The following is a 24,384-nucleotide window of genomic DNA, read 5'->3' on the forward strand; positions in this document are numbered from 1 at the left end:
TAGGCTTGGAATAGGGACAAGAAACGGAAGCGGGAAGGGGAGGAGCAGGCACCCCTCCCAACCTTGGTGCGCGCCGCGCCCCCTACCCTCTCGGTACCTGGAGCGGGAGCGCGGGCGGGACGCGCCCAGACCGCAGCGATGGCGCCTTCGGCCCGCCGTCGCGGCGGGGTTTTGGGCTCCCATTCGGCCACCCCGGGCCGGGGTGCGGTCGTCTTCGTGTGGCTTTTCCTCAGCACCTTGTGCACAGGTACGGAGAGCGGGTCCCCTGCTGCCGCGGAACGGCGGGCGGGCGCTATAGAAGGGCGATGGATGGAGTTCTACACCGCCCAGGAGGCAGGACTGGGGGAGGGCGAACGCGGAGACTAAGACCTCCTGGTGCCCAAGGTCTCTGGAGATTCCTTGTGTGCCAGAGTGAGAGGAATTCTCTATTCATGCCTGAGAGCGCTCCCCCGCCCTTGCTCGTAGATAGCAGGAAGTGAAACTCCCTGGACGGCGAACCCGGGAGCGGCAGGGAGAATGGGACCCTTTGTGGGGTAGGGGAGAGGGACCGCCCGATCACTGGGATGAGGACTTGGTAACACGCCGAGACTTCTAGGTGGTGGGGTAACGGGGAGAGGACACTCGAAGGCTGGATCAGACGATTCCTAGAGGGAGAGATCAAGAAACAGTGCCCAGGCCTCGGATGGGTGCGGTATTGGAAATTCCCCACCCCCCAACGCAACCCGAGTCCCGCGGGCTCCGAAGTATCTGTGCGGTAAGGGTCTGGCGGAGTGGACCTACGGACTTGGTTGGAAACCATCGTCAGCTGGCAAGCTTTCACCTGGATCTGATGTTTGTTTGGATGGGGGTACCAGGAGGACTTTTACCTTTCGGCAGGCTCTTTTGGTGTATTCACTTGGGATGGCTTTGGGTAGGGCGCGGTGGGAGGCTGCTGGAGACGTTATGGGAGCTGTAGCGACCGTGTGGCAAAGCAGTTCAAACAGCTCTGAAATGCCCACCACCCCCCGACATTCAGAAAACCTGGATTAACTTGGAAGCTTGGTGGGTGTTTTTGAAGGGGGCGCCTTGAGTACTGGGCTTTGTAGGGGGCCATTTGGGCTTGCCTGTACAGGCCACAGAGAGGCCCTTTCCATGAGAGAATCGCCAAGGGAGGAAGGGGCCAGGGCAGTTGAGAGGCCACACTCTGGGAAGAGGGATGGACAGAAAGTCCCAAGGAATCTGGCTAAGTGACCTTGCACTGGCCGCTTCAGCCCCCTGGGTTTATAAAATAGGCATAATTATTGGAGCTCGCTCACCAGTCCTGGGGATTAAGGAACAATGTGTGCCAGGCGCTGTGTAAAACTGGTAAATGTCAGGCTGGTGACAAGTGATGGTGCTCCTTCATGCTGCAGAATTTCCTTGGGCTCACAGCGGTGCCTTGCTGACTCCCTTCTTGTCCTCAGCCCCTGCCAGCGCCATCCAGGTCACGGTGTCCAACCCCTACCACGTGGTGATCCTCTTCCAACCCGTGACCCTGCCCTGCACCTACCAGTCGACCACGACCCCCACGGCACCCATCGTGATCTGGAAGTACAAGTCTTTCTGCCGGGACCGCATCGCCGATGCCTTCTCCCCTGCCAGTGTCGACAACCAGCTCAATGCCCAGCTGGCGGCTGGTAACCCGGGCTACAACCCCTACGTGGAATGCCAGGACAGCGTGCGCACCGTCAGGGTTGTGGCCACCAAGCAGGGCAATGCTGTGACCTTGGGAGACTACTACCAGGGCCGGAGGATCACCATCACGGGAAGTATGTTGGACATCGGGGAGGGGAGAAGGCAGGGGGCGGGGCCGGCGGGCTTGGGCGATGGCTCTGGCACCCTCGCCCTCGTGCCCAACGTGGAGTCCCCACCCAGAGGCTCATCAGTGCCAGTGTCGGAAGGAATTGACAGAGGGAAGGCTCCATTGACAAAGGCATCTGTCCATTCCTTGATTTATTTAATTAATAGCAAAGATTTTCGGAGCACCTGCCATATACCAGGCACTGTTTGAGGCCCTGGAAATACAGCAGCAAACACAGTCCTCAAATCCCTTCCCTTCTGGGGCTCAAATTCCAGTGAGGGAGATGAACCAGGGAAGGACTACACACGCTGTCCACTGCTGGAAGATAAAGAAAAGTGGATAATAGAGAGGCAGGGGTTCTAAGATTATATTAATAACGTCAGCAATAAGAAGTAACATTTATATGAGTAACAACTTATAAAGGGCCTCCTGTGTGCCAGGCTGTAATCCAGGCTGACGTGGATTGACTCATGTAGACCACAGTAATTGAGTGAGTGTATTCTGTTATTGTCGTTTTATTAGAGACCTGGAGTCTCTGCTGTCGTTTTATTCTAGACTTGGGGTCTAGTCTCCAAGCTCGTTGCCTCTTTGGTTGCCCAGGAAGGTCAGCAAAGCCCTCACCAAGGAGGTAACGGGAGTGAAGCGAAGGGATGAGGGATTTAATGGAGAAAGCCTACCACTCGCCAGGTGCTTTACAAACATTATCCCTTTGAGTTCTCCTGCTACCTTGTACACTCAGGACAGCCAAGGCACAGAGAGGTTAAGTAGCTCATCTCGGGTGCACAGCCAGTAAAGAAAGAGCCGGAGCTTGGATCTGAACCCAGGCAGCCGTGAGAGCCCTCGTCCTTAAACTGTAATGCTGCCTGCAGATAGGAGGTGCCTGTTGGGACGAGGTCAGGGGCAGTGGGAAAGTCATTCATTCATGCCTCCATTCATTCGGTATTTATCCCGCATCTTCTAAGTGCCAGAGGCTGTGGTGGATGCTGGGGCTAGAGGGGTGATCAGGTCAGCCGAGATCCCTGCCCTCAAGGAGGTGGCGTTATCATGGGATGAAACAGGCAGCAGACAAGCAGAAAAGAAAGAGGAAGAGAATTTCAGAGAGTACTAAGTGCTATAAAGAGAACAGACCTGGGCGATGAGCTATCTGGAATGACTCAGGCTCATCATACCTTAAGATTGCGGCAAATGTGATTTGAGGAGGAACTAGGACTGAGCCTGAAAGAATCTAGCGGACAGAGAGGCAGGTGATGGGCAGCAGTGGGTGAGGGGTGAAGGCTCATCCACTTAAGCAAGGATTCACGTTCTAATCGCAGCGTGGGGGCGGAGGAGGGAAGGGGGCATCCCTTTGCAGACCCCAAGAGACTAGGCCATGGAACACATCCCTTCCCTCCCTGTCTATAGACCGTGGACAGGGACCTAACCTGTCAGTCCTGCTCCCTGGAGGGACTGGCCCTGCTGGCCCCAAATTTCCACGGGCAGCTCATCCCAAAGCAGCCTTGAGAATAAAAGGCTTTGAGGGGTTCAGCCTGTACATGCCCCCTCCCCCATACCCCAGGGACCTCTCCAGCCTGGACCAGACATCACTGGACAGCCCTGCAGCACTGACAGGACACCTCCAGTGCCGAGAGTACCCTTGAAGGCTGGCGGCAGCCATGCCCCTCTGCTGGGTCCAGACTCCAGAGTCACCCTTGGGCTCTATCTGAGCAGACTCTTCCTGCTCCAAAGGCCTCGCAGGCCCAGGTCTTACGAGTTGCTTGACCTGGGCCCATGTTTGATAGATGCCAGGGTTTGTAAACATCCATTGTGTGTAGCCCCTTTCAGGAAGCTGAGCGGCCATGGGTGCTTCCTCCATTTTAGCTCTGAGGATGGAGGAAGGCTCCTTTTGGTGTTTTAAGGGTGGCCAACCGCCCAGGTTTTAAAAGTAAAAGTTGTCCTGGGCCAACCAGAGCAGTGTCCCTCAGCTGGGGCGGGTCCCGCTTCTCCATCCGTTCTTCTCTGCTTTGGCTGATGTGGGCGCCTGGATTGGGCCCATGTCCCCGCCCCGACTCAGCAGCGCTGGACCTGAGAGCTCATGGGCCCCCTGAGATCACAAAGTGATCTCTTTAGTGTACGGATGAGGAGCAAGCGCCCAGAGAGGTAGAAGAAACCCGGCTTCTGTTCCCACCCGGGGAGCTGGCATCTTTTCCCTTCCCTGCGAACAGTTAGAGCGATGCCCAGCCCAGGTGATGTCAGGACCAGATGCACACTGAGAACAGGGCGCGCCTTGCAGGAAGGAGGTGGGTCCAGGCCTTAGAATTGATCAAAAGAAACTGGAAAGCCATATTTTTCACGGGTTTTGAAAAACATTGTGTGGGCCAAACAAAACAAAATGCATTGAGGCCTGGATCCGGCCCACGGGAGCCCAGATTTCAGCTCCTGGCCTATGAGCTCCTGCTGTGGCCGCGGCTGCCCTCCTGCCCACCTCCAGCTTTGGGCGGGGATCTGCTCATGGGCTCCGGTTTTGGAGAGGTGTGTTGGGAGTCTGGTTTAAAAGTACAGATAGGAGAAGGGGATGGGCTGAGAGGGTGTCACGGAGAGTCTGCAGGATTTAGGAGAATATGGTTTCGAGTTGTATGATGATTCCACAAAAGAACGTACAGAAAGGAACCCAGAGCGTAGTAGGAGGTCAGCTGGATGCATGACCATGAAGGGGAGCGTGCCCTCGACCCCGGGTCTGCCCTGAAGGTCAGTGTGCCTGGGGGCCTTCCCGGGTCACTGTACTTAACCTGGCCCAGCCCCCACCTCCACACCAGAGGCACTTCCCGTCTGACTTCTCTACTGCTTGTCGCCATCGGATCCATGATATATTTAAATTTTTTATTTGCCTCTCTTTCTCCATTCAGATCTGGCTCTGTACAGGCAAGGATTCCTATCTGCTCTTTGTAGCAGTGGTTCTCAAACCACCCAGGTCTTAGGGCCTCTTTACACTTTGAATTACTCAAGTCCTCAGAGAGCTTTGTTTTTCATGGCTAGGAAATACAGAAGTTTAAAAATATTGAAAATGATGATGATGCAGCCTATACATTAAATGACATATATATAGATATAAAATAACCATGTTTTCCAAAAAACAAAACACAAAAACTTTAATGACAAAGGGTGGCATTGCCTTTAGGTTTTAATACCTTTCCTTCAAGTCTAGCTGAATAGAAGCAGCTGGATTCTCAAGGCTGCTTCTGCATTCGGTATATTCCAGGGTAGCCTCTGGAAAACTCCACAGTACACTCATGAGATTAGGGGGGAAAGGCAAATACCGTACTGTTACTATGAAAATAACTTTGAACTCAGGGATTCCCGCGAAGAGGTCTGGGAGAACCCCAGTTTCCATGGATCACACTTTGAGAACTGCTGCCCCGGAGTTCCTGTCATGGCACAGTGGCATGAGGTTGCAGGTTCGATCCCTGGCCTTGCTCAGTGGGTTAAGGATCCGGCGTTGCCGTGAGCTGTGGTGTAAGTTGCAGACGTGGCTCAGATCCCACGTTGCTGTGGCTCTGGTGCAGACCGGAGGCTCCAGCTCCGATTGGACCCCAGCCTGGGAGCCTCCATATGCTGCGGGAAGCAGCCCTAGAAAAGGCAAAAAGACCAAAACAACAAAAAACAAAACAAAAGAACTGCTGCCCCGGGTAAACCAGGAGCCCCAGATACTGCCTGGAATGGCAGATGCCTTCAGTAACCATGTGCTGAGGATTGAATGACCTCTTCAGGTGCCTCTCTGAATACAGCCATGTACAGAACCCAAAGGAAGGTCAGCCTGAGGAGGGAAGGGGTCCGTTTCCAGGTCCTGGCCAGGCCCTGGGGACTCAGCAGTGACCGAGACAGACCAGGTTCTGCTCCCCTGGAGCCCACATACCCCTGGGGGCAGGATCCTGGGCCATCAGCCCCTAAGCTGGCTGATACCACTCAGCGGCCAGGTTGGGTAGCTGTGCAGGCAGGATGGAACCAGCCCTTTGAGGGTCTGAGAGCCCCGTGCCAGGCAGAGGGAACCACAACTGGCACATTGGGAGACGTGAGAAGGCCATTGTGTCCGGAGTTCAGGAAGCAAAGGCGAGTGGCAGGGACGAGGCCAGCCTGGTAACCAGTGGCCAGATCACACCAAGGGCCCTGTGGGCCAGGGTGAGGCGCTTGGAGCGGTGTAGATTGTTGAAAGGTGGGTTTTCTATGGATGTGAGGTCTTCCTTCCAAAGAAAGCTCTGGTCCTTTCATTCCTTCGGCAATTGACAGATGCCCTGCTGGATGCCAGGTGCTAGGGACCGGGGCACACGCAGTGGCTGCCCTCAGAGCTGTTCTGGGGGAGGGTGGGGCATCTGTGGGGAGAAAGGCTGTAGGGTGCCCATCTCTGGGCCCATCCTATGCCTGCTCCTCCGTAGACCTGGGGTGGAGTTGCCCAGTGGGCCCCACCCTTTCCTGCCCCAAAGGGATTTAACTCCTGAGGGCCTGAGGAGTAGAGAGGAAACCGGATGTGCAGAAAGACTTTCATTAGTGGCGTAATTAACAGGTTCCCTGCCCCGGCCGCTTCTCTGGGCCGCTTCCCTGGAGCGTCCCAAGCCCTGGGCCTGACCTGGAACATGGGGCTGATTGATGGTGGCTGGTGGACAGGGAATTAAGTCTCTCCCTCCCACCCCCGCCTGCCCGTGCCTGGCCGTCCCCTGACGCCTGGAATCTGCCCTGTTTATCTTTGCCTCCTGATCCTGGACCCAGGCTGTGGGTCCCCACCAGGCGCCGTGGCGGGAAGCTGACTTCTGCTTCGAGAGCTGCTGCAGAGAAAGGCTCTAAGGCTGAAGCGCTGGAACTTCTGGGGTCAGACTGCCCAGCTCCACCACTGATGCACTGCAGTGGTCTCGACAGCCCCCTTTCCCCCTTCACACAACCAGGAGGCCAAGGCGCCAACCTCATAGACCTCCTGAAACGCCCCCATCTTAAGTATCTAGAACAGCCTGAGAGGTAGCAGGCCCTTGGTCTGAGCAACTCAGTTTCCCCTCGGTCCGTCTGCAGCCCCCTTCCTGGTGGCGGGGGTGGGGGTCTCTGGCCCTGCTGGGGTCAGGCGCCCTCACCTGTCTCCTCCCCCCCGCAGATGCCGACCTGACCTTTGACCAGACGGCTTGGGGGGACAGCGGTGTGTACTACTGCTCCGTGGTCTCGACCCAGGACCTCCAGGGGAACAACGAGGCCTACGCAGAGCTCATCGTCCTGGGTGAGTGGGCGCCAGGCCCTTGCGGGGGGGCAGGGCTGGGGGCCTCTTCTGCCACTTCCGCACGTCTGCCCTCCAGCTCACTCTCTGGGCTCTGTCGCCTGCTTCGCTCTCCCCTCAGCACCACCAGTCACTTGGGCTTATCTGTATCCTGCACCCCAGGCTGGGACCCCTGCCCCCACCACATTGCCAATAAGCCGGAGCCAAACTGAGAGGGGAGAGAAAAGAAGACTCTGCCCAGTCTCAGTTTTCAAAAATGCAGAAACGCTCAGAGTTGATGGCAGTGAGCAAGGAGGGTTGATGGTGGGTGTGATGGAGGGGAGGCTCCTGCCCACCCCCAGGGCCGCGTCTCACCCCGGAGACCCTTGCCCCCAGCACAGGAACCTGCCCTCTGCATTGCTGGGGTGGCGCTGTGTGGCCTGCATAGACAGAGTGGCTCGCATAGTTAGTGCTCCCCTCATGCAAGGCTGCCCCCACAAGCCCAGGGCCGGGCTGGGGTATCCGCCCGCAGCCCCTGTCCAGCTGTGAGGCCCCCCGCCTTCCCGCCATGTGTGGAAAGGTTGCTTGAGCCAGATGCTCTGTTCTCAGCCAACACATACAGTCCCGCGTGGCGCGTGCTATATGTGCGACACTACCGGGACACACATTGCCATCGTCATACGCACGACGCAAGGGTTCAAACGTGTGGGGATGTACCCTCCCTCCAGGGTGCTCAGGTCCTGTGACAGAGCTCACGTATGGGTGACAGAAAGCAGGCACTAGCGACCCAGAGAAGCCTGTGTGTCCTTTGGTGAAATGCACAAGCTACAAAATTTTGTCTCAAAATCGACGTCTCAGGACACTCTTACACTAGAAAGTTATTGAGGATCTCAAAGGAGTATTGTGACGTGTTTTGGGGTTACATCCATAGTTGCTTAACCTATTTGAAATTGAAGCCGGGAAATTTTGAAAGCACGGGGCACACACACGCACACGAGCCATTATCATCCAAGCGGTGACACGAGCACACATCACAGAGCCTCCGGACGACCCCCGCACCTCTACCAGAGGAGGAGAGTGTGAGGGGCAAACAGCAGCATAGTGTGCTTAGGAGAGTGGCTTGGCCTCGGGGACAGGACCACACTCCCAGAACTGCCGGGTTGCATGCCAGGTCCCCCTCCTGGGGGCACGGGCACGAGGGGCGGAACTCTGGACCCGGCTTTGTTGATGTCGAGCCAGGGGTGCAGATGCCCCTGAGACACAGCACTTTGGGGCATGAGGTGAGCGGTGGCACCCAGAGGAAGGCTTCAGCTGGGCCCTGAAACTTTCACAGGGGACCCTGGTGGGCAGAGAACCAGGGCTGAACTGTGACTTGTATGAGCTGTAGGTACTTTTGTCTTCATGGGCCCCTTTAGATTTAAAAAAAAAAAAAAAAGTTCTGTCTTAGGATCGTGTTGCTCTAAAGACAATTCATGGTTATATGTTTGGTGTCATTACATGTTTTTCTTCAGGTTTTGAGATAAGATTAAAACATTTTCACCCGTCCTAGTCCACTGTGCCTGCCGCCCCTCTCACCTGGCACGGAACCCCTTGGGGCCATAGGACACGTTTCTGTGGGACAGACAGAGTGCCCAAGCTGACGTTGAACCTGGGATAGGTCAGAACCCACGGGATAGGCCCCGGAAACCTTGTGGGCTACAGAGTCCCCCGTGGCAGGAGAGAGTGAAAGAACTACGTGGCGGACGCCTTCTGGAAAACAGCACCCACACAGGGTGGGGGCTTGGGGGGAGAGGAACTGCGTGCTGGGACCCTTCTAGGCCACCGACCCTGTCTCTGCTGCAGGGCACACCTCCACCCTGATGAGCCTGGAGCTCGGCCTCAGGGGAGGGGCAGCCTGGCTGGCTCTTGCCAGCGTAATCTGTCTCTCTTTTGTCCCTCCAGGCAGGACCTCGGGGGTGGCTGAGCTCTTACCTGGTTTTCAGGCGGGGCCCATGGAAGGTACGGGGTGGAGCCCCCCACCCACACCACTTACCGTTGTCTAAGTATCCTGCCCCACCCTGAACGCGGCTTGCTCGGACCCCCCTAACCCCTCCTGACTCCTACTCCATGGCATCTAGAGACCTGGCTCTGGGCTGTGGGGTGGACTGGGCTGCTTGACGAGGGACGACTGGGGTGCAGGCAGGGGGCTCTTGTGACTGGTGCCTGTAGTGCTCTTCTGGGGGCTGGGATCCGGGCAGCTGGCCCTCTGTCCCCTCTCAAGGTTACAGCCTATCTCACTCTGGCCAGGTGGCCTCTCGCTTCCTGCCTGCTCCAGAGGAGCCCAGGGCCAGTTCCAAACACTGGGGCTGGCCTGGGTCGTGGAGGAGCGGGCGTCCCTCTGCAGCTGCGCTCCAGCCTCTGCTGTGGAGGCTCCGGCAAGGGCTGCAGCCTGCCCCACCCGCTCCGCCTGTGTCCCCGCTCCCTTCCAGGCCTCCCTCTCTCCCAGGCCTCCCGGCTCAGGGCCCGTCCTCATCTCTCCACAGACTGGCTGTTTGTGGTCGTGGTCTGCCTGGCGGTCTTCCTTGTCTTCCTCCTGCTGGGCATCTGCTGGTGTCAGTGCTGCCCCCACACCTGCTGCTGTTACGTCAGGTGCCCCTGCTGCCCGGACAAGTGCTGCTGCCCAGAGGCCCGTAAGTGCCCTCCGCGTATCCCCCCCGCCCCTTCCCCGGGCCTCCCTCCTAGATCCGAGGAGGGGAGGTGGCTGTCTTCCTGCCTCCCGGGGCAGTGCCACTCACCTGGCCGGAGGTTATAAGGTGAGCAGCTGGGGGGAAAGGGGCCAGGCAGGACCGGCTCCTTTGGATTATCATCTATATACTCCAGCTTCTCACTTATTTTTCCCTTCTATTTATTTTGAGGCTTTCCTTTTGAAAGTATAATCATGCATGTGGTTAAAAAGAAAAAATCAAACAGTATAAAACATTATTCACTGGAAAGTTAAACTCCCTGTAGAAACAAAATCTTAAGGAGAAAAAGGTAAGAAACCAAGGTTTGCAGCCCCAGCGAACTTAAGCACCTCTGAACAACCCACGTCCACATAAGCACAGCAGAGGCCCCGCAGATGCCACTTAAGGACACAGCCGGCACGCCATAGTGTGTACCTGCACGGCTGGGACGCGGGACCAGAGATGGGGGGAGAAGCAAACCAAACAGGAAGGGGGTCAGGAGGAGAGAGCCGCCCTCCTCCCGCCGCCCAGGTCCCCCCACCCCCACCCCCGGGACATCAGCACGGCCAGTTCCCTGCGTGCCTTCCAGGGAGGGTCTGGGTGAAGCAGCACCTCTGCATTCAGTTGTTTGGAAGTTTCTGTGAATATTTTCATCAACTCTGACATGGAAGTTTACAGTGGCCACTTTCTGATAGTCAGACACAATCTGCTTTCTTGTCCCCGGCACGGAAGGTGGGCCACGAAAGCCTACTACTTCTCTACTAGCTCTGAGTGAGGGCACCTCGCCTTTTCCTTTGTCAGGTTCACCTCCGGTTGATGAACAGATGCCGCTGGCAGTTAGAAGCAAGTAACTTTACATGTTAGAAGCACCAAGACCCTGAGAGACCAAAAGAGGGCTAAACCTGCCCCTCTCCTGGCACCTGCTCACTTCTAGGCCAAGAGTGAACAGGGGCTGGAAAGAATTACCCATGTACTGCAGAGAGATGCACGCTGGCATCCTTCTGTTCAAGGACTCCATGCGCCATAAATGCAGCCTAGCACCGTCCGAGTACAATCCCAGGCAGCTGTTGCGAGCCTGGGCAGCTGGAGATTTGAGGCCTGGCCAGACACAGTACCTGTTGGGAGGCCCAGTGTTCTCTGTAAAATGGGGCCATAGCCGAGCCTCCTGTACAGGGTGAGTCAGGATCCAGTGAGCTGGTGCATCTGGCATTTAGCGCAGGGCTTGGCCTACCTAGAATGCTCCACGCCCACTAGCTCTCAGACATGGCTGTTGTTGGCGTCGGTAATGACCGAGGGCCAGGATGCAAACGTTTGAGTCCTGCCGCTCACACCGTGTGATTGGAGATGAGCTGCTAGTTTCCTTCTCTGCAAAATCGAGCCATCACAGGCATCCTGAGCATTACCGGGGGACTGTGTGAGAGGGCCCCGCCTGGGGCCTGGCTCAGTCCATGCTGGTCACTGTTCACGGTCATTAAACTCAGCGCCGGGCAGCCTGCTTCATCAAAGTATCACTGCCCCCCAAAAAGAGATCCATGGCTCTCTGGATACCCGTGCTGCTGTCCCTTCCCTCTTGTCATTTTTTAATTGAGCTTCTTGTTTCTTGCTTATGTGGTGGGTGTTATTCTATTTCATAGGTGGGGCGGGACCCCCAAGGCCTGCAACCAAGGTGGCAGTTATGCCATTAAGGCTGGATGAAGACTGCAAATGCCTGTTCCAGGGCCCCCTTTCCTCCACCCTGAGACCCTGTTACCCCAAACCGAGATTCCATTAACTCCCCGCCGCAGGCCCTGTTATTTCTGCCACAACCATAGCCCTGATGAGCCATCCTGGGGCAGCAACTCCCACAGCTAATTATAAAAGAGCAAATCAGCTGAGCCACTGAGGGGCTTTGAGGTGGGGGGCCTGAGCATGGAGCCTTCCGCTTCCCAACTGAGTCAGAGGCAAAGGGAGCTTTCTACGCCTTGCTCCCCAATCCATCTTCCTGGGGAGGAAGCGACTGGCCTAGGCCCATGACTTTGCTGCAAGAGCAGCCACCAGAACCCCCAGCTTCATACCTGGGGAGGAAGGATTTGCCCTTGAGCTGTCAAGCCTAGAACCAGGCAAGGGTGGAGTGGGCGTGGCCCCCAGCTGGAAACACTAGAGTTGCCGCTTTGCTGCTTGGCTGCGGCAAGTGCATGCTGAGGCTCTGACTCCCATCAGATCTGGGTCTGGAAGAGCCCATGGGGAGAGCCTAGCAGGCACCCCCTCCCCTTAGATGGTCCATTTTTCCAGAGCAAGAGCTCAGCTGCCAAAGAGAATACCTGACTTGGGCTTGTGGGTCCACACATGGGCTTTACCACCTACAGGGCCCCTCTATCCCTGTTGCCCTGGAGGAACGCAGGCACAGGGCAGCCCCATCTCGTACGAGGTCTTGGCAGCCCATCATACTGTCAGACAAAAGCTACTGGCCTGCCAGATTGGGGCCTCAGGCTGCCACTGTGCACCCTGTCCTCAAACGGTGAGCAACTGCATAGGAGGTGTAGACTAAGCGAAGCTGGTGTCCCCTAGCCTCAGGGACCCTGCAGAAACGGACCAAGCACCTCAGGCAGCTCCTCAGCCGAGAGGTTGGGGAGAAGGCGCACAGCTCCTAGGGGGCCTTCTCATGCTCTGTACGCCCTCCCCAGTGTATGCTGCAGGCAAAGCGGCCACCTCAGGCGTCCCAAGCATCTACGCCCCCAGCACCTATGCCCACCTTGCCCCTGCCAAGACCCCGCCCCCGCCGGCCATGATTCCCATGGGCCCCCTCTACAACGGCTACTCCGGAGACTTCGACAGGAATAGCTCAGGTGAGGCTGGGGGTGGGGGTAAAAGCCAGGAGCAGCTGGGGTAGAGGGGAGGCTGGGCATTTGGCCATTGAGGGGTCTCAGGCTGGAAGAGGGGAAGGGGGGTGAGAATGCTGGGGTTTGCTCCTGACACCAATCTCCCCTAGTCGGCGGCCACAGTTCCCAGGTGCCCCTGCTTCGCGACACAGACAGCAACATGACCTCTGGTGAGAACCCATCTTTATGAGGTTGGAGGTGCCTAAAGGGGGAGGGGGCTGGGTCAGCATCCACCCTCCCAAACCCATCACCTCCTGCCCTGTCCCTAGACATCCGGAGCGGCTATAGGATTCAGGCCAACCAGCAGGACGACTCCATGAGGGTGCTGTACTACATGGAGAAGGAACTGGCCAACTTTGACCCTTCTCGGCCTGGTCCCCCCAATGGCCGTGTAGAGCGAGGTGAGCAGGAGCCTTGGGGTCTGAGGGCTTCTTGAGGGGGTGGTGGAAGCATGTCTCCCTGATACCTGCCCCAGGGATGCTTACTCCAAATCCCGGACACAATCCTTTATTCCCTGCCATGACCACAATCAAGTGTACAGGACCCTGCATATCACGAAATACATGAGAGGCCTAGGGTCCCCCAGGGTGTATGAGCCAAGTGGGTCATGGTGCCGGCCCTGGGGCTCTTGACGTTAGGTCCTGACCTCCCCCCAGCAAGTCACACTTTCCTTCCCTTACAGCCATGAGTGAAGTCACCTCCCTCCATGAGGACGACTGGAGATCCCGGCCTTCCCGGGGCCCTGCCCTCACCCCAATCCGGGATGAGGAATGGGGTCACCATTCCCCCCGGAGTTCCAGGAGGTGGGAACAAGAACCCCTCATGGAACGGCCAGGGAGTGGCTGGGGGGCTGGGCGGCCCCGAGCCCGCTCTGTGGATGCTCTGGATGACCTCACCCGGCCCAACTCGGCTGAATCAGGGAGGAGGTCTCCCCCAAGTAGTGGGAGGAGAGGCCGGGCCTATGCACCCCCCCGAAGCCGCAGCCGTGATGACCTCTATGACCAAGACGACTCAAGGCACTTTCCACAGTCCCGGGATCCCCACTACGATGACTTCAAGTCTAGAGACCGCCCTCAAGCTGACCCTAGGGCCCGTTACAACCGCTCCCGAGATCCTCGGGATGATGGTTCCAGGTCCAGGGACCCCGAATACGATGGGCGGCTACTGGAAGAGGCCTTGAGGAGAAAGGGGCCTGTGGAGAGAAGGAGACCTTATAGGGATGAAGAGGAAGAAGAGGAGGCCTGCTTCCCTCCAGCGCCTCCCCCTTACTCTGAGACTGACTCCCAGGCCTCAAGGGAGCGGAGGCTTAAGAAGGTGAGTGACAGCCCTTCCTGGCTCTAAGACCCAACTGGATCCTCTTCTCCAGTCCTCCCAGCTCACACTCACTTTTTTCCTTTCTCCCTTGCAGAACTTGGCCCTGAGTCGGGAAAGTTTAGTTGTCTGATCTCAACGTTTTGTATGTAGCTTTTGTACTTTTTTTTTTTAAATTTGAGGGACTATGGATCATCTTCCTCGCCTAAGACTAATAAAACTTGTGATCACAAGTCCTAAGTCTGGAAGGAAGCGTTTGTTTTGCTGCGCGAGGTTGGGAGCCCAGACAGCTACTGTGGGAGGAGGGGGGGGGGTGTCCGCAAAAGGCCGCAGGTCCAGTTCTCTCATGGGACTTCGCGTTGTGAGCCAGGAGGAAAGGACCCGCTCTGCCTTCTGCCTTCTCCCTTTCCGCGGCCAGGAATACGTGCCCCACGCTGGCCCCGCCCCGCCCTGCGTGCGCGCCCCGGCCCCGCCCAGACATGCGCATGCGCCCCGGGACCCCACCTTCGCGCACTTCAGCCCGGCCGCCGGGGGCGCGCGTGCGCGCTCCTGTCCCCTTCCACCCCCATTCACCCCTCCCCCCCGACCTACTTTTCTGTCTCCAAGCCCCGCCGCCTGCATCGTCCCCGGCGACCAGAACCCCTCCTTCAGGTCCCCTGGCGTTCCATCTGGGCCCGCGTTCCACACCGGCGGGCGGCCGGCGAGTACCGGGCAGATACTGAGGCTGTGGCGGCAACCTCTCGCCCCACCGGTACCCGGCCCGCGCGCCCGCCCGCCGTCCGAGACAGACAGCGCGCGCGCTCCCCGGGGGCTGCCCCCCCCCCCGCGCGCGTCGGCCCCGGGCTCGCGCCGCCGCCGCCGCCGCGCGCGCGCAGCTCAAGTAAAGGAGGAAAAAAAAGGGGGAAAAAATAGAAAGCAGCGGCGGCTGCAGCAGCGATCCGCCGCCGGACTGGGCCAGGCCGGGCGGCGGACGCGCGAGCCGGCAATCCAGGGGAGAGGCGGCGGCCATCTAGGGCGGGCCGGGTTAAAAAAAAGTCGCGGCGGCGACGGCTGCTCAGGGAAGGAGGCCTGAGGGCCGCGTGCACCGGGCGGGGGGCGGCTGCGCTGCGTCCCGGAGCCTAGAGCCGCCGGGAGCCGGCCGGCGGGCGAGCGGGCGGAGGCGGCGGCGGCGGCGGCGGCTGCAGGAGCAGCGGCGGCGGCGGCGGCGGCGGCATCTCCTCCTCACATGACCCCACTGTTTGTCCCCGTGATCAGCGCGAGCGGCTCCCGTGTCTCCTCCGTCCCCTCCTGCCGCGCGGCGTGAGCGCCGGGCTCGGGGCCCCCCCGGCCGCCCGCCCCCTCCCCTCCCTCCCTCCCCTCCCCTCCCCTCCCCTCCCCCCCGGGCCCGGCGCCCCCCCCGCCCCCACCCCCCCATGGACATGCTGGACCCGGGTCTGGATCCCGCTGCCTCGGCCACCGCTGCTGCAGCCGCCAGGTAAGGGCGCCCGGCCGGTCCGTGCCCCCGCGCGCCCTGGCCCCGGCCCTTCGGCCTGGCGGCCGGGCCGCCATGATCCCGAGCGGCCGCCGAGCCCAGCTCAAAATGGAGGCCGCGAGGGAGGGGGGACTTGCGCGAACACCCCTGGCCCCCGGTCCTGGCGGTGCCCCTGCCCCAGACTGTGTCAGGCGGCATGGGGGCCCTGCACCTGGGCAGAGGGGCGGGGGCGCGGGCGCGGGCGGCCCTGACCCCCTCTTCCCGTCCTCCCCGCAGTCACGACAAGGGACCCGAGGCAGAGGAGGGCGTCGAGCTGCAGGAAGGTGAGTGCTCGCGGGGCCCACCGGGGTCTCGGCCTGCGCCCGGGAGGGCACTGGGGGCGCTCAGGCCCGCGCCACCGCTGACCATCCCCCCTACCCTCCTCCGACCGCAGGCGGGGACGGCCCTGGGGCGGAGGAGCAGACGGCGGTGGCCATCGCTAGCGTCCAGCAGGCGGCGTTCGGCGACCACAACATCCAGTACCAGTTCCGCACAGAGAATAATGGAGGACAGGTGAGGCTGCGGGCCCGGAGCCCGGCGGCAAAAGGGGGGCTCAGCCCGGGGTCGAGCGGGCGGGCTGGGAGGGGCTCGAACCTGGCCCCTGCCCGGGCCCCAGCGCGGGTCTCGCTGCTCTGCCGCCCCCTGCAGGTGACATACCGCGTAGTCCAGGTGACTGATGGTCAGCTGGACGGCCAGGGCGACACAGCAGGCGCCGTCAGCGTCGTGTCTACGGCTGCCTTCGCGGGGGGGCAGCAGGCTGTGACCCAGGTGGGTGTGGAGGGGGCCACCCAGCGCCCCGGCCCCGCTGCTGCCTCTGTGCCCCCAGGTCCCGCAGCGCCCTTCCCACTGGTAGGTGCCCAGCAACCTCTGGGGGGGGGGTGAGGATGGAGAAGGAACGTGCAGTCTGTTCTTGGGGAGTCCCACGGGAGGGGCAAGTGGGACCAGGATGCTGCCTTGAGGGCCTCAGGTCAAATCCCTGATGTGCCCATGAAACCTTGGGGAAGACCTTTGGAGCATCTTTCCTTTTTTTTTTGTAAACTGGGGACCATGGCAACAGGAAGTCTCTGAGAGTTAAAAGTGGGTCAGTTCTCCCAGTGATTGCTTGAGTACCTGCCAAGTTCCAGGGCTGTGAGAGGCAGGGCAGAGCGGCACACACAGAGGGCTTCCCCACTCTCCGTAGGGAATGCAGTAAACATCAAACATGGCAACCAGGGGATGGCTTGGGGAACAAAGATGGCTAAGGGTGGCCTCTGTGTCCTCCTGCTCCCTAGGCTGTAATCCAAAATCCCTTCAGCAATGGTGGCAGCCCGGCAGCTGAGGCTGTCAGTGGGGAGGCACGATTTGCCTATTTCCCAGCATCCAGTGTGGGAGATACCACGGCTGTGTCCGTACAGACCACAGACCAGAGCTTGCAGGCCGGAGGTAAAGGAGGAAAGGGGCCAGGGCGGAAGGCAGGGGAGGCAGTAGGCCTAGCAGGGAGGGAAGCCCCCCCGCCAGTTCTGACTCTATCCCCAGTTTTAGCACTAACCCCGCTTTCCCTGCAGGCCAGTTCTATGTCATGATGACGCCCCAGGACGTGCTTCAGACAGGAACGCAGAGGACAATTGCACCCCGGACACACCCCTACTCCCCGTATGTGCTGGAGACCTGGTCCCAGGAGCAGGGGACACTGGGAGGGCCTCTTATGGGGGTCCAAGGAAGAAAAGGTTTTCTGGAATGGGAGTCAGGCAGCTGAGCACACAGCAGGCAGTTGGTGTATTTTTGGATCAAATTCTGCTTCCCTTTTCCTTTCTCTGCTTGTTTATCTTGCAGAGGTAAATTGCAAGTCTGAATCCTTAACAAATGCTTAGACAAACGAGCCAGAGGTAACACGTGCCCATATTTCCCATCCTTTTCTAGGAAAATCGACGGAACCAGAACACCTCGGGATGAGAGAAGGAGAGCCCAGCACAATGAAGGTAAGTCAGGGTGGCGCTCCCAGGTCTCATGGGCACAGTCTGGCCCAGGGCTTGGAGTCACAGATCAGCAGGCATGCGACAAGTACATGAGAGGTGTTTGTCGAGTGCCGGAAAGGTAGAAGTGGGAGAGGAAGTTCGTTGTCAGGCGCAGATAGGCAGCAGGTGTGAGTTGCAATGTGTTGCTCATGCCGGCTGGTGACCTTGAGGTAATGACCGGCGTTTTAATGGCAAGTTTTATATTCACGTATGGATTTCCTGTTCCTCTTGAAAGGTGGGTCGAGCTGGCTTCCCACAGGGCAGCTGTTTTGCTCAAGTCCCTCACTCCCCTGTCAGCCTGGCTCCCGAAAGTAGCTCTGGTCTGAGATGGAGCATATCTGAAGATGAAACCGTAGGAAGCCATGCCCTCGCCTGCGGCCGGGGCACTGTCTCCTTCCCATGAGACTGAAATCCCACCCTCAGGTGGTTTTGGGCCCTGTGCTGTGCCTTAGACAACTCGCCTCTCACAGGGGGTTCATTCAGGTGGGAGAGACAGAAACTACACAGAGCTGTGGCGTTGGCCCAGCGGTTAAGAATCTGACTAGTACCCATGAGGAAGCGGGTTCAATCCCTGGCTCCGCTTGGTGGGTTAAGAATCCAGCATTGCCGCAAGCTGTGGTGTAGGCTGCAGATGTGGCTTGGATCCCACGTTGCTGTGGCTGTGGTGTAGGCTGGCAGCTGCAGCTCCGATTCAACCCCTAACCTGGGACCTTTCCATGTGGCGAGGGTGTGGCTGTTAAAAAAGAAAAAAAGAAAGAAAGAAACTACATAAAGCAACAATGTGACCTTAGGGAGCATGAGCTCTAAGTCATGTGAAGGAGGATGAGTTTGAGTGAGGAGATACCCGGTTACGGCCGCGCGCTCTGTCGGCCTCTCTAGAAGGGACCCTTGAGCAGGGGCTGTGGCCCTAAGGAGGCGTCCCCGGCAGAGAGGGACCAGCAAGTGCAAGCGTTGGGCCTGAGCCGGAGCGGACTTGGTGCGTTAGAGGAAGAGCAGAATTCAGGAAAGGAAAGAGGAAGCTGGCGGGGGTGTGGGCAGACTGGCCAGGGCCAGCTCACACAGGGCCTTGCGAGGGCCCACACTGTGTCTGCAGCCCCGGATTTGTATTCTAGTTTGAGAGGGAGCCAGCAGGGGGGTTTGTGTTTGGAGGCTGGATGGTAAGGGTGATGAGGGGCCAGGGGCGAGGAAAATAGGGGGTGACTGCAGATGTGGGCCTCAGACAGGACAGGGCTTGAAAGGGGCAGGAGGGGGCTGGGTTCGGGGGAGAGTCTAAGGCTGAAGAATCAGGATTTCGTGATGGGGCCAGGTTTGTTTAAAGGGAAGCAGTGCGCCTGAGCTTGGTTTGGGGTGTGATGGGTCTAGCGGGGTCTCCGGTTGGCTGCCCAGGCCGTCATGGCTCTACTGCCCGCTGGTCATGTGGCCCCAGGCTGGCTCAGTTTCTGCACCTTCTGTAAGGATGTCTTAACGTGACCGTCCCAGAGGCTCAGAGTGAGGCTGTTGAGCCCTGAGCCCCCCTCAGGGCTGTGTGCCACCTGCTAAGACTCGAGCAGGCGGCTCTCAGGATGCCATGCAGCCACCCTCCAGCCTGCTGTCACTCTGTGCCTCTCGTTGGATTTATCCAGTTTCAAACAGTCTTGAATCTTCCTCCCCCTGCAGAAATCAGTCTTGCGCATTACCCTCCAGCTGCAGCCTGGCCCCTCTCTCCCACCCGCAGGGGGTTTGACCCACCCTCCCTGTCCCCTTGGCATTGGCAGTCTTGCTCATTTCTCTCCCAGAACAGCTCTGTTTAAGGTCACCCGTGATGACCGCATTGCCAAATCCACTGGCTTCCTTTCCTGTCTGCGCTCCAAGCATCTGACCCTGCCTGTTCTCCTCCTTTCGAGAGTATTCCTTTCTGTTCCACCTGCTCCGATTCCCCTTCCCAGCCTGCTCCTGAGAACACGAGAACACAGTCCCCGTGGGAAGCTTGTTGACAATCATGACCTCCGCACAGTCCTCACTGGTGCTGGGTGGGTCGGCAGGACAAGGCCTGGGAGCTTCTTTCAACAAGTTCCCCAGGTGCCTCTTCGCGATAGGCAAGGTTGGGGACCTACTGTGGCTGTTGATGTTTCTTAAGGTCCAGCCCCTCTAGCAGCCTTGAGAGAGTGAAACTTCAGGCCCAGGGACGGTCATTTTCCCCAAGACCCTGTCCCCAGTTCTCAGTGTTCGTCGTTCCTCCCAAGGGAAGGGCCTACCGAGCTTTCTCCAAAAAAGTATATGACTCCAAACAGGTGAGACCTGCTCCCCGATGTCCTCCCAGGGCGCCCCCCACCCCGCCTGCTGGCCCTGCGCGAAGCTCCTACCCCACTCTGGCACTCCGGACCCGGGTTTCGAAGTGCCCGCTCATTTCAAAATCTCCATCTCTGGATGTCCTTGAAACACCTTGACTTGTCCAAGACGGAATCTGCTGTCTTTCCTTCCCAGAGGCTTCCATGCAACATTGCTTTTTCCAAAGCAGCAAACATGACTCCAGCCAGATTCCCAAACGGGGCCACCTTCAGCTCTGCCCTCCTCTCCCCTCACATCCGCAAGCCCTGACATGCTGGCTGAAGTGACCTCAAATCTGCTCTTCTTTTCCCTTTTCCCACGTTTCTCGGTACCACAGGAGCCCATCTCTGGGCTGCAAATGCCTGCAGGGGCCTGAGGGAATAACTAGGTTTGGCGTGGCAGACAGGCGCCGTGGGCTCTGCCGTGAACGGGGGCTCACACTGCCAGCCATTGCCACTGTGTCAGAATTTTCACCCACTGCTGCCAGAATCTCTGAGAAGCTAGAAATCCAGACCTTTATGTGAAATCCGATTTTTGAATTGCTTTTTCTGTCTCATGGGTGTCTGCTCTTACTGTTACAAACTTACTCTTTGTGCATAATTTGGGTTTCCTTTGCCGAGGGCTTTCCCCTAGCTTTTTAAGGTGGTTTTGAGCCTGCCTTTTTTTCTCAGGAAGCCTCTGGTTGCACATTTCAGTTTAACACTCCTTTAGCTGCGTCCCATCTGGATATGTTGTTGTGTTTCATTGTCATTCAACTCAAAATATTTTCTAGTGCCCCTTATGATTTCTTCTTTGACCTGTGGGTTCTTTAGAACATGTCTTGTTGACTGTATAAATCCTTAGGGGCTTTCTGAATGTCTTTCTGTTACTCTGATTTTTAAGTGAGTTCTTTTGTGATCAGAGGGCAGATTCTATGTATAGAGTGGCAGATCTTTGGAATTTATTGAGGCTTCTTTTATAGGCCTCAGCATGGTCTCTTTTGGTGGAAGTTTTTTGTGTCCACCTGAAAAGGACGTGCATGTGCTGCTGCGTGTGCAGCGTCCCCCGGTGGTAGCGAGGTCGGGATGGTCGAGAGTGTTCGGGTTTTCTATCCCCGTTTTTTGGTCTGCTCGTCCTGTCAGTTACTGAGAAGGAACGCTGGGCTGTGCTTGTGGATTTGCCCATTTCTCTCATCCGTCCTGGCAGATCTTGCTTCTAAATTGGTTTCAATGTTGTCTGGGTGTGACTTAAGTCTTCTGAGGAAAGGACGAGGCCTTGGTTTTAACAGGCCTACCTCCATTTCAGTCATGCCAGCGTGGTCTTCCCGAGCCATGGGCCTGACCGCATCACCTCCTGCTAAAGGCGGAGCCCTAGACTAGGTCCTTAGGGGAAGAGAAAGTGAGGTCCAGACCTGCTGGCCAGACATTTGAGGCCTTCACTGCCTGTTTCTACAAGCTTTTCCTGCTGCCCCGCCCCACCCACCCCTGCCCCAAGGTATTGCCTTGTTACCATGTCTGGATTTCTTGACACCTGTTAAGTCTTTCCCCAGAGATATAGCCCACTCCACTCTGTGCAGAAAGCACTGCTCCTCCCTGGCATTCCCTGGGCACTCGGTCCAGTCTTCAGTATAATACACAATCCCGTGGCATCAGTATCTCCTGTTCACGTGCATTTCATGGAGGTCCCGCAAGTGCCAGCAGGGCCGAGGTTGAGTCTTTCGTGGACTCCGGCCTCACGGAGCGCCCTGCACACAGGAGGGCAGGCGGTGCATTTTAAAGAAGTAAATGCGAACTGCAGATGTGCCCCGCCCCACCCCTGTCCCCTGCTGGCCTGAAATGAGGGGGGTCGGGCATGCAGGTGCAGCCCGGTGCCCGGGCTCAGGAATGCCTGGCTGCAGGAGGGTCGAGAAGGAAACTGAGCTGCCATTGCCTGTTCCCCAGCTGGAACACTGGAGCACACTGCCAGGGGACGTGGCGGCCAGCGCTGCCCTGCCTGGGCTGGACTCTTAGCTCTGCTGTGGCTTTGGGCCACTGAGTCCCCAAAGACTGTGAGACATGGCTGTCCCCCCAGGGAAGGCTCACTCTGCGATGGTGACGGGGCCCAGGTCTTATGCACTCCCTGACCGTGGGCCAGGGTCAGGTGAAGCCCGATACCGGCACCGTTCTTAGCATGGCATCAGGGAGGGTTCGGCAGAGAGAGGAGAGCGAGGGAGGAAGCAAGGGTCCGTGTGGGAGGGTGTTGTCACCTAGGCCGAAGTTGGGCCACTGGGGAGGACCGGGCAGCAAGCGGACGGCAGCGAGTGCCAGGAGAAGACAGTTGGATTTGCTCGTAAGGGACCAGGCGCACTCTCCGAGGGGTTGGCCCAGCGGAGGGGCAGTGCCAGCCTCAGAGGAGCTGAGGAGTGAGGGGCACACTTCTGGCCCACCCTGCCGTTCTCACTCTCCCCCAGACCCCTCCCCCGGTCTCCTGTCACTGCCCCCATCCCAGAGGCAGTGCCGCCTTGCCCTCCTTTGCAAATCTCCCCCACAGTACCCTCCTCCACCACGCCACCCACGTCTGTCCACGGCTCTCTTGGCAGGGGGATGAGAGTGTGGGTGAGAGTTGGGAGGCGGGGGGGCAAATGAGCTTTTCTCCATGTCCCCAGCAGTGCCTGGCACCGTGCTCAGTAGGTCAGGGAGGGCTCGGATAGTTTTGCTCAGCAAGCCCCACATCAGGGGTCTCAGGCTGCAGTGCAGGCAGGCCCCAGGCAGCTGTCATAGGTTGCAACAGGCCAGATGAGGAGCCAAGTGAGGACACACGTGCCCTCTGAAGGGGGCAGCTGCCAATCAACTCAGCAGGTAGAATCCGATTGTGGCGTTTTATGACATAAAATCACAAATCTGGACGTTTCAAGGAGACTCTGCCAGTAGTTTGCCAAACGTGGCCTTCGAGATGGGGTTTGTATTGTTCCTGGGGGACCCGGTGGGTGCCCTACGGGCCAGGCCCTGAGAGCCACGCTGCCAGCCGGGGAAGCTGAGATGTCCGCCGGGACCCCAGATAAGGGGGATAAGGATTTTAAGCAGAGGTGAGACATGGTCAGACTGGGATTTGAAAGAGGAAGAGAAAAGCAGGATCTGGGGAGCCCCGAGCACTGTGGAAAGTCAGACACAGCGGGCACAGGCGAGGGGCCCTCCGGGCCTGGGTAGAGGGGCTCTGGCCCATCTTGTCTCCCAAGCGGACCTGCCCACTGTAGTCACAGCTCTATTTTTTAAGAGGCTGGTTGTTATGTGACATCTCCTCATTTTTGGACGTTGGTTCCAATGTTGGAACACATGCGGCTGAACGGGCCGCACGGTGTATGTGGCCCTTGGGCTGAGAGTTTCTTGGTTCCCCTCGAGGAGCAGGGTGAGGCGGGCTGCTCCCGCTGTGCCCCCTCGGCTTCAGGTCCCTAGGCTTCTGCCTGGGGAGGAAGCACCGTGAACACAGCCTTGTTCTTGCTGTTCTGGCTGCAGTGGAGCGGAGGCGGAGGGACAAGATCAACAACTGGATCGTCCAGCTTTCAAAAATCATTCCAGATTGTAATGCAGATAATAGCAAGACGGGAGCGGTGAGTGCCCCCGGCCCCTCTGGGCCTCGGTGTGGCGGCGGCCGGTCCCCCAGTCCCTTTGCAGAGGGAGAGTGGGCCTGACGCAGGGCGCGGCAGTCGGCCGGGGCAGGGCCCAGTGGGCAGTGCTGGCTGACGCCCGTGCCCACCCCCCAGAGCAAAGGCGGGATCCTGTCGAAGGCCTGTGACTACATCCGGGAGCTGCGCCAGACCAACCAGCGCATGCAGGAGACCTTCAAGGAGGCCGAGCGGCTGCAGATGGACAATGAGCTCCTGAGGCAACAGGTGAGAGGTGGGGCCGGGAGCCAAGGCCTGGGGGCGGGCGGGGGGCGGGTGCGGCTGGAGCCCCAGGGTACAGGGAGCCAGCCCTGGCTGCTTGTCCCCTGGCGTGTCTGGCAGATCGAGGAGCTGAAGAACGAGAACGCCGTGCTCCGTGCGCAGCTGCAGCAGCACAACCTGGAGATGGTGGGCGAGAGCGCCCGGCAGTGACGCCCGCCCACCCCAGCGAGCGGCGGGGGCCTCCTCCGGGCCTCTGCTGTCCCCTTCCCCAGCCCTTAGCACAGAGAGGGACAGACGCCCCTCCCCCAGCTGCGTTTTTTTATAGTAGATTTTTAACAAAAACAAAAAACAAAAACGGGGAGAAATAATGCATTTCTGTGGATAAGCCCCCACCACTCTCCTCAACTTGAAAGCGCTATCCTCCCGCCCCCGCCGCCCTTCTCCCAGCCCCACTAAGCCCAGCACTTCTAGCGGCCTCGCCCAGAGGCAGGCCGGAGGAGGACAGAGGCCCTGCCATATCCCACTGCCTCCTTGGTCTCTAGAGGTACTGACACAGGGTGCTTACGGGAAGGGGGGGAGCCTTTGGGGGCCAGCCCCGGGGCCTGGGCCTAAGCAGGGAGGCCATGTCCCACCCCACCTCTTGTTTCTGGAACCCTGCTCCCCTTTGGGTGTGTGAGTGTGTTTTAATTTTCTTTATGGAAAAATGGACAAAAAAAAGAGAGAGAGAGAGAGGTATTTAACTGCAATAAACTGGCCCCATGTGGCCCCGCCTTGTCTGTTTGTGTATCTGTCCATCTCAGGTGTCGGGAGGGGGCCTGGGGTCTGTGCAGAGCTCC

General features: G+C 58.6%; 2 protein-coding genes across 8 annotated transcripts; both read left to right on the forward strand.

Annotated features, from left to right (window-relative positions):
* Positions 1–113: 113 nt before the first annotated feature.
* Positions 114–14,131, forward strand: LSR (lipolysis stimulated lipoprotein receptor). 2 transcript variants are annotated; one of them, XM_047792986.1, is made up of 10 exons: positions 114–247; positions 1,443–1,787; positions 6,930–7,049; positions 8,967–9,023; positions 9,548–9,694; positions 12,391–12,552; positions 12,696–12,755; positions 12,855–12,986; positions 13,268–13,899; positions 13,994–14,131. In XM_047792986.1, exons 1-10 carry the CDS (start codon positions 139–141, stop codon positions 14,027–14,029), a joined length of 1,800 nt encoding a protein of 599 aa, XP_047648942.1. In that variant the 5' UTR covers positions 114–138; the 3' UTR covers positions 14,030–14,131. The 2 variants fall into 2 exon arrangements, with proteins under 2 accessions (XP_047648942.1, XP_047648943.1); XM_047792987.1 differs by lacking the exon at positions 8,967–9,023.
* Positions 14,132–15,096: 965 nt separating this feature from the next.
* On the forward strand, positions 15,097–24,324 carry USF2 (upstream transcription factor 2, c-fos interacting). 6 transcript variants are annotated; one of them, XM_047792990.1, is made up of 10 exons: positions 15,098–15,370; positions 15,644–15,690; positions 15,801–15,919; positions 16,055–16,174; positions 16,678–16,828; positions 16,951–17,038; positions 17,306–17,364; positions 23,178–23,272; positions 23,426–23,561; positions 23,669–24,324. In XM_047792990.1, the coding sequence occupies exons 1-10, from the start codon at positions 15,309–15,311 to the stop codon at positions 23,914–23,916; spliced, it is 1,125 nt and encodes a 374-aa protein (XP_047648946.1). In that variant the 5' UTR covers positions 15,098–15,308; the 3' UTR covers positions 23,917–24,324. The 6 variants fall into 6 exon arrangements, with proteins under 6 accessions (XP_047648948.1, XP_047648946.1, XP_047648944.1 ...); XM_047792988.1 differs by having other exon boundaries at positions 15,101–15,370; positions 16,055–16,255; XM_047792991.1 differs by having other exon boundaries at positions 15,114–15,370; positions 16,055–16,255; positions 23,426–23,554.
* Positions 24,325–24,384: the final 60 nt, after the last annotated feature.

The sequence above is a fragment of the Phacochoerus africanus genome, chromosome 8 (genome assembly GCF_016906955.1).
Source record: "Phacochoerus africanus isolate WHEZ1 chromosome 8, ROS_Pafr_v1, whole genome shotgun sequence".
NCBI classification, from domain to species: domain Eukaryota; kingdom Metazoa; phylum Chordata; class Mammalia; order Artiodactyla; family Suidae; genus Phacochoerus; species Phacochoerus africanus.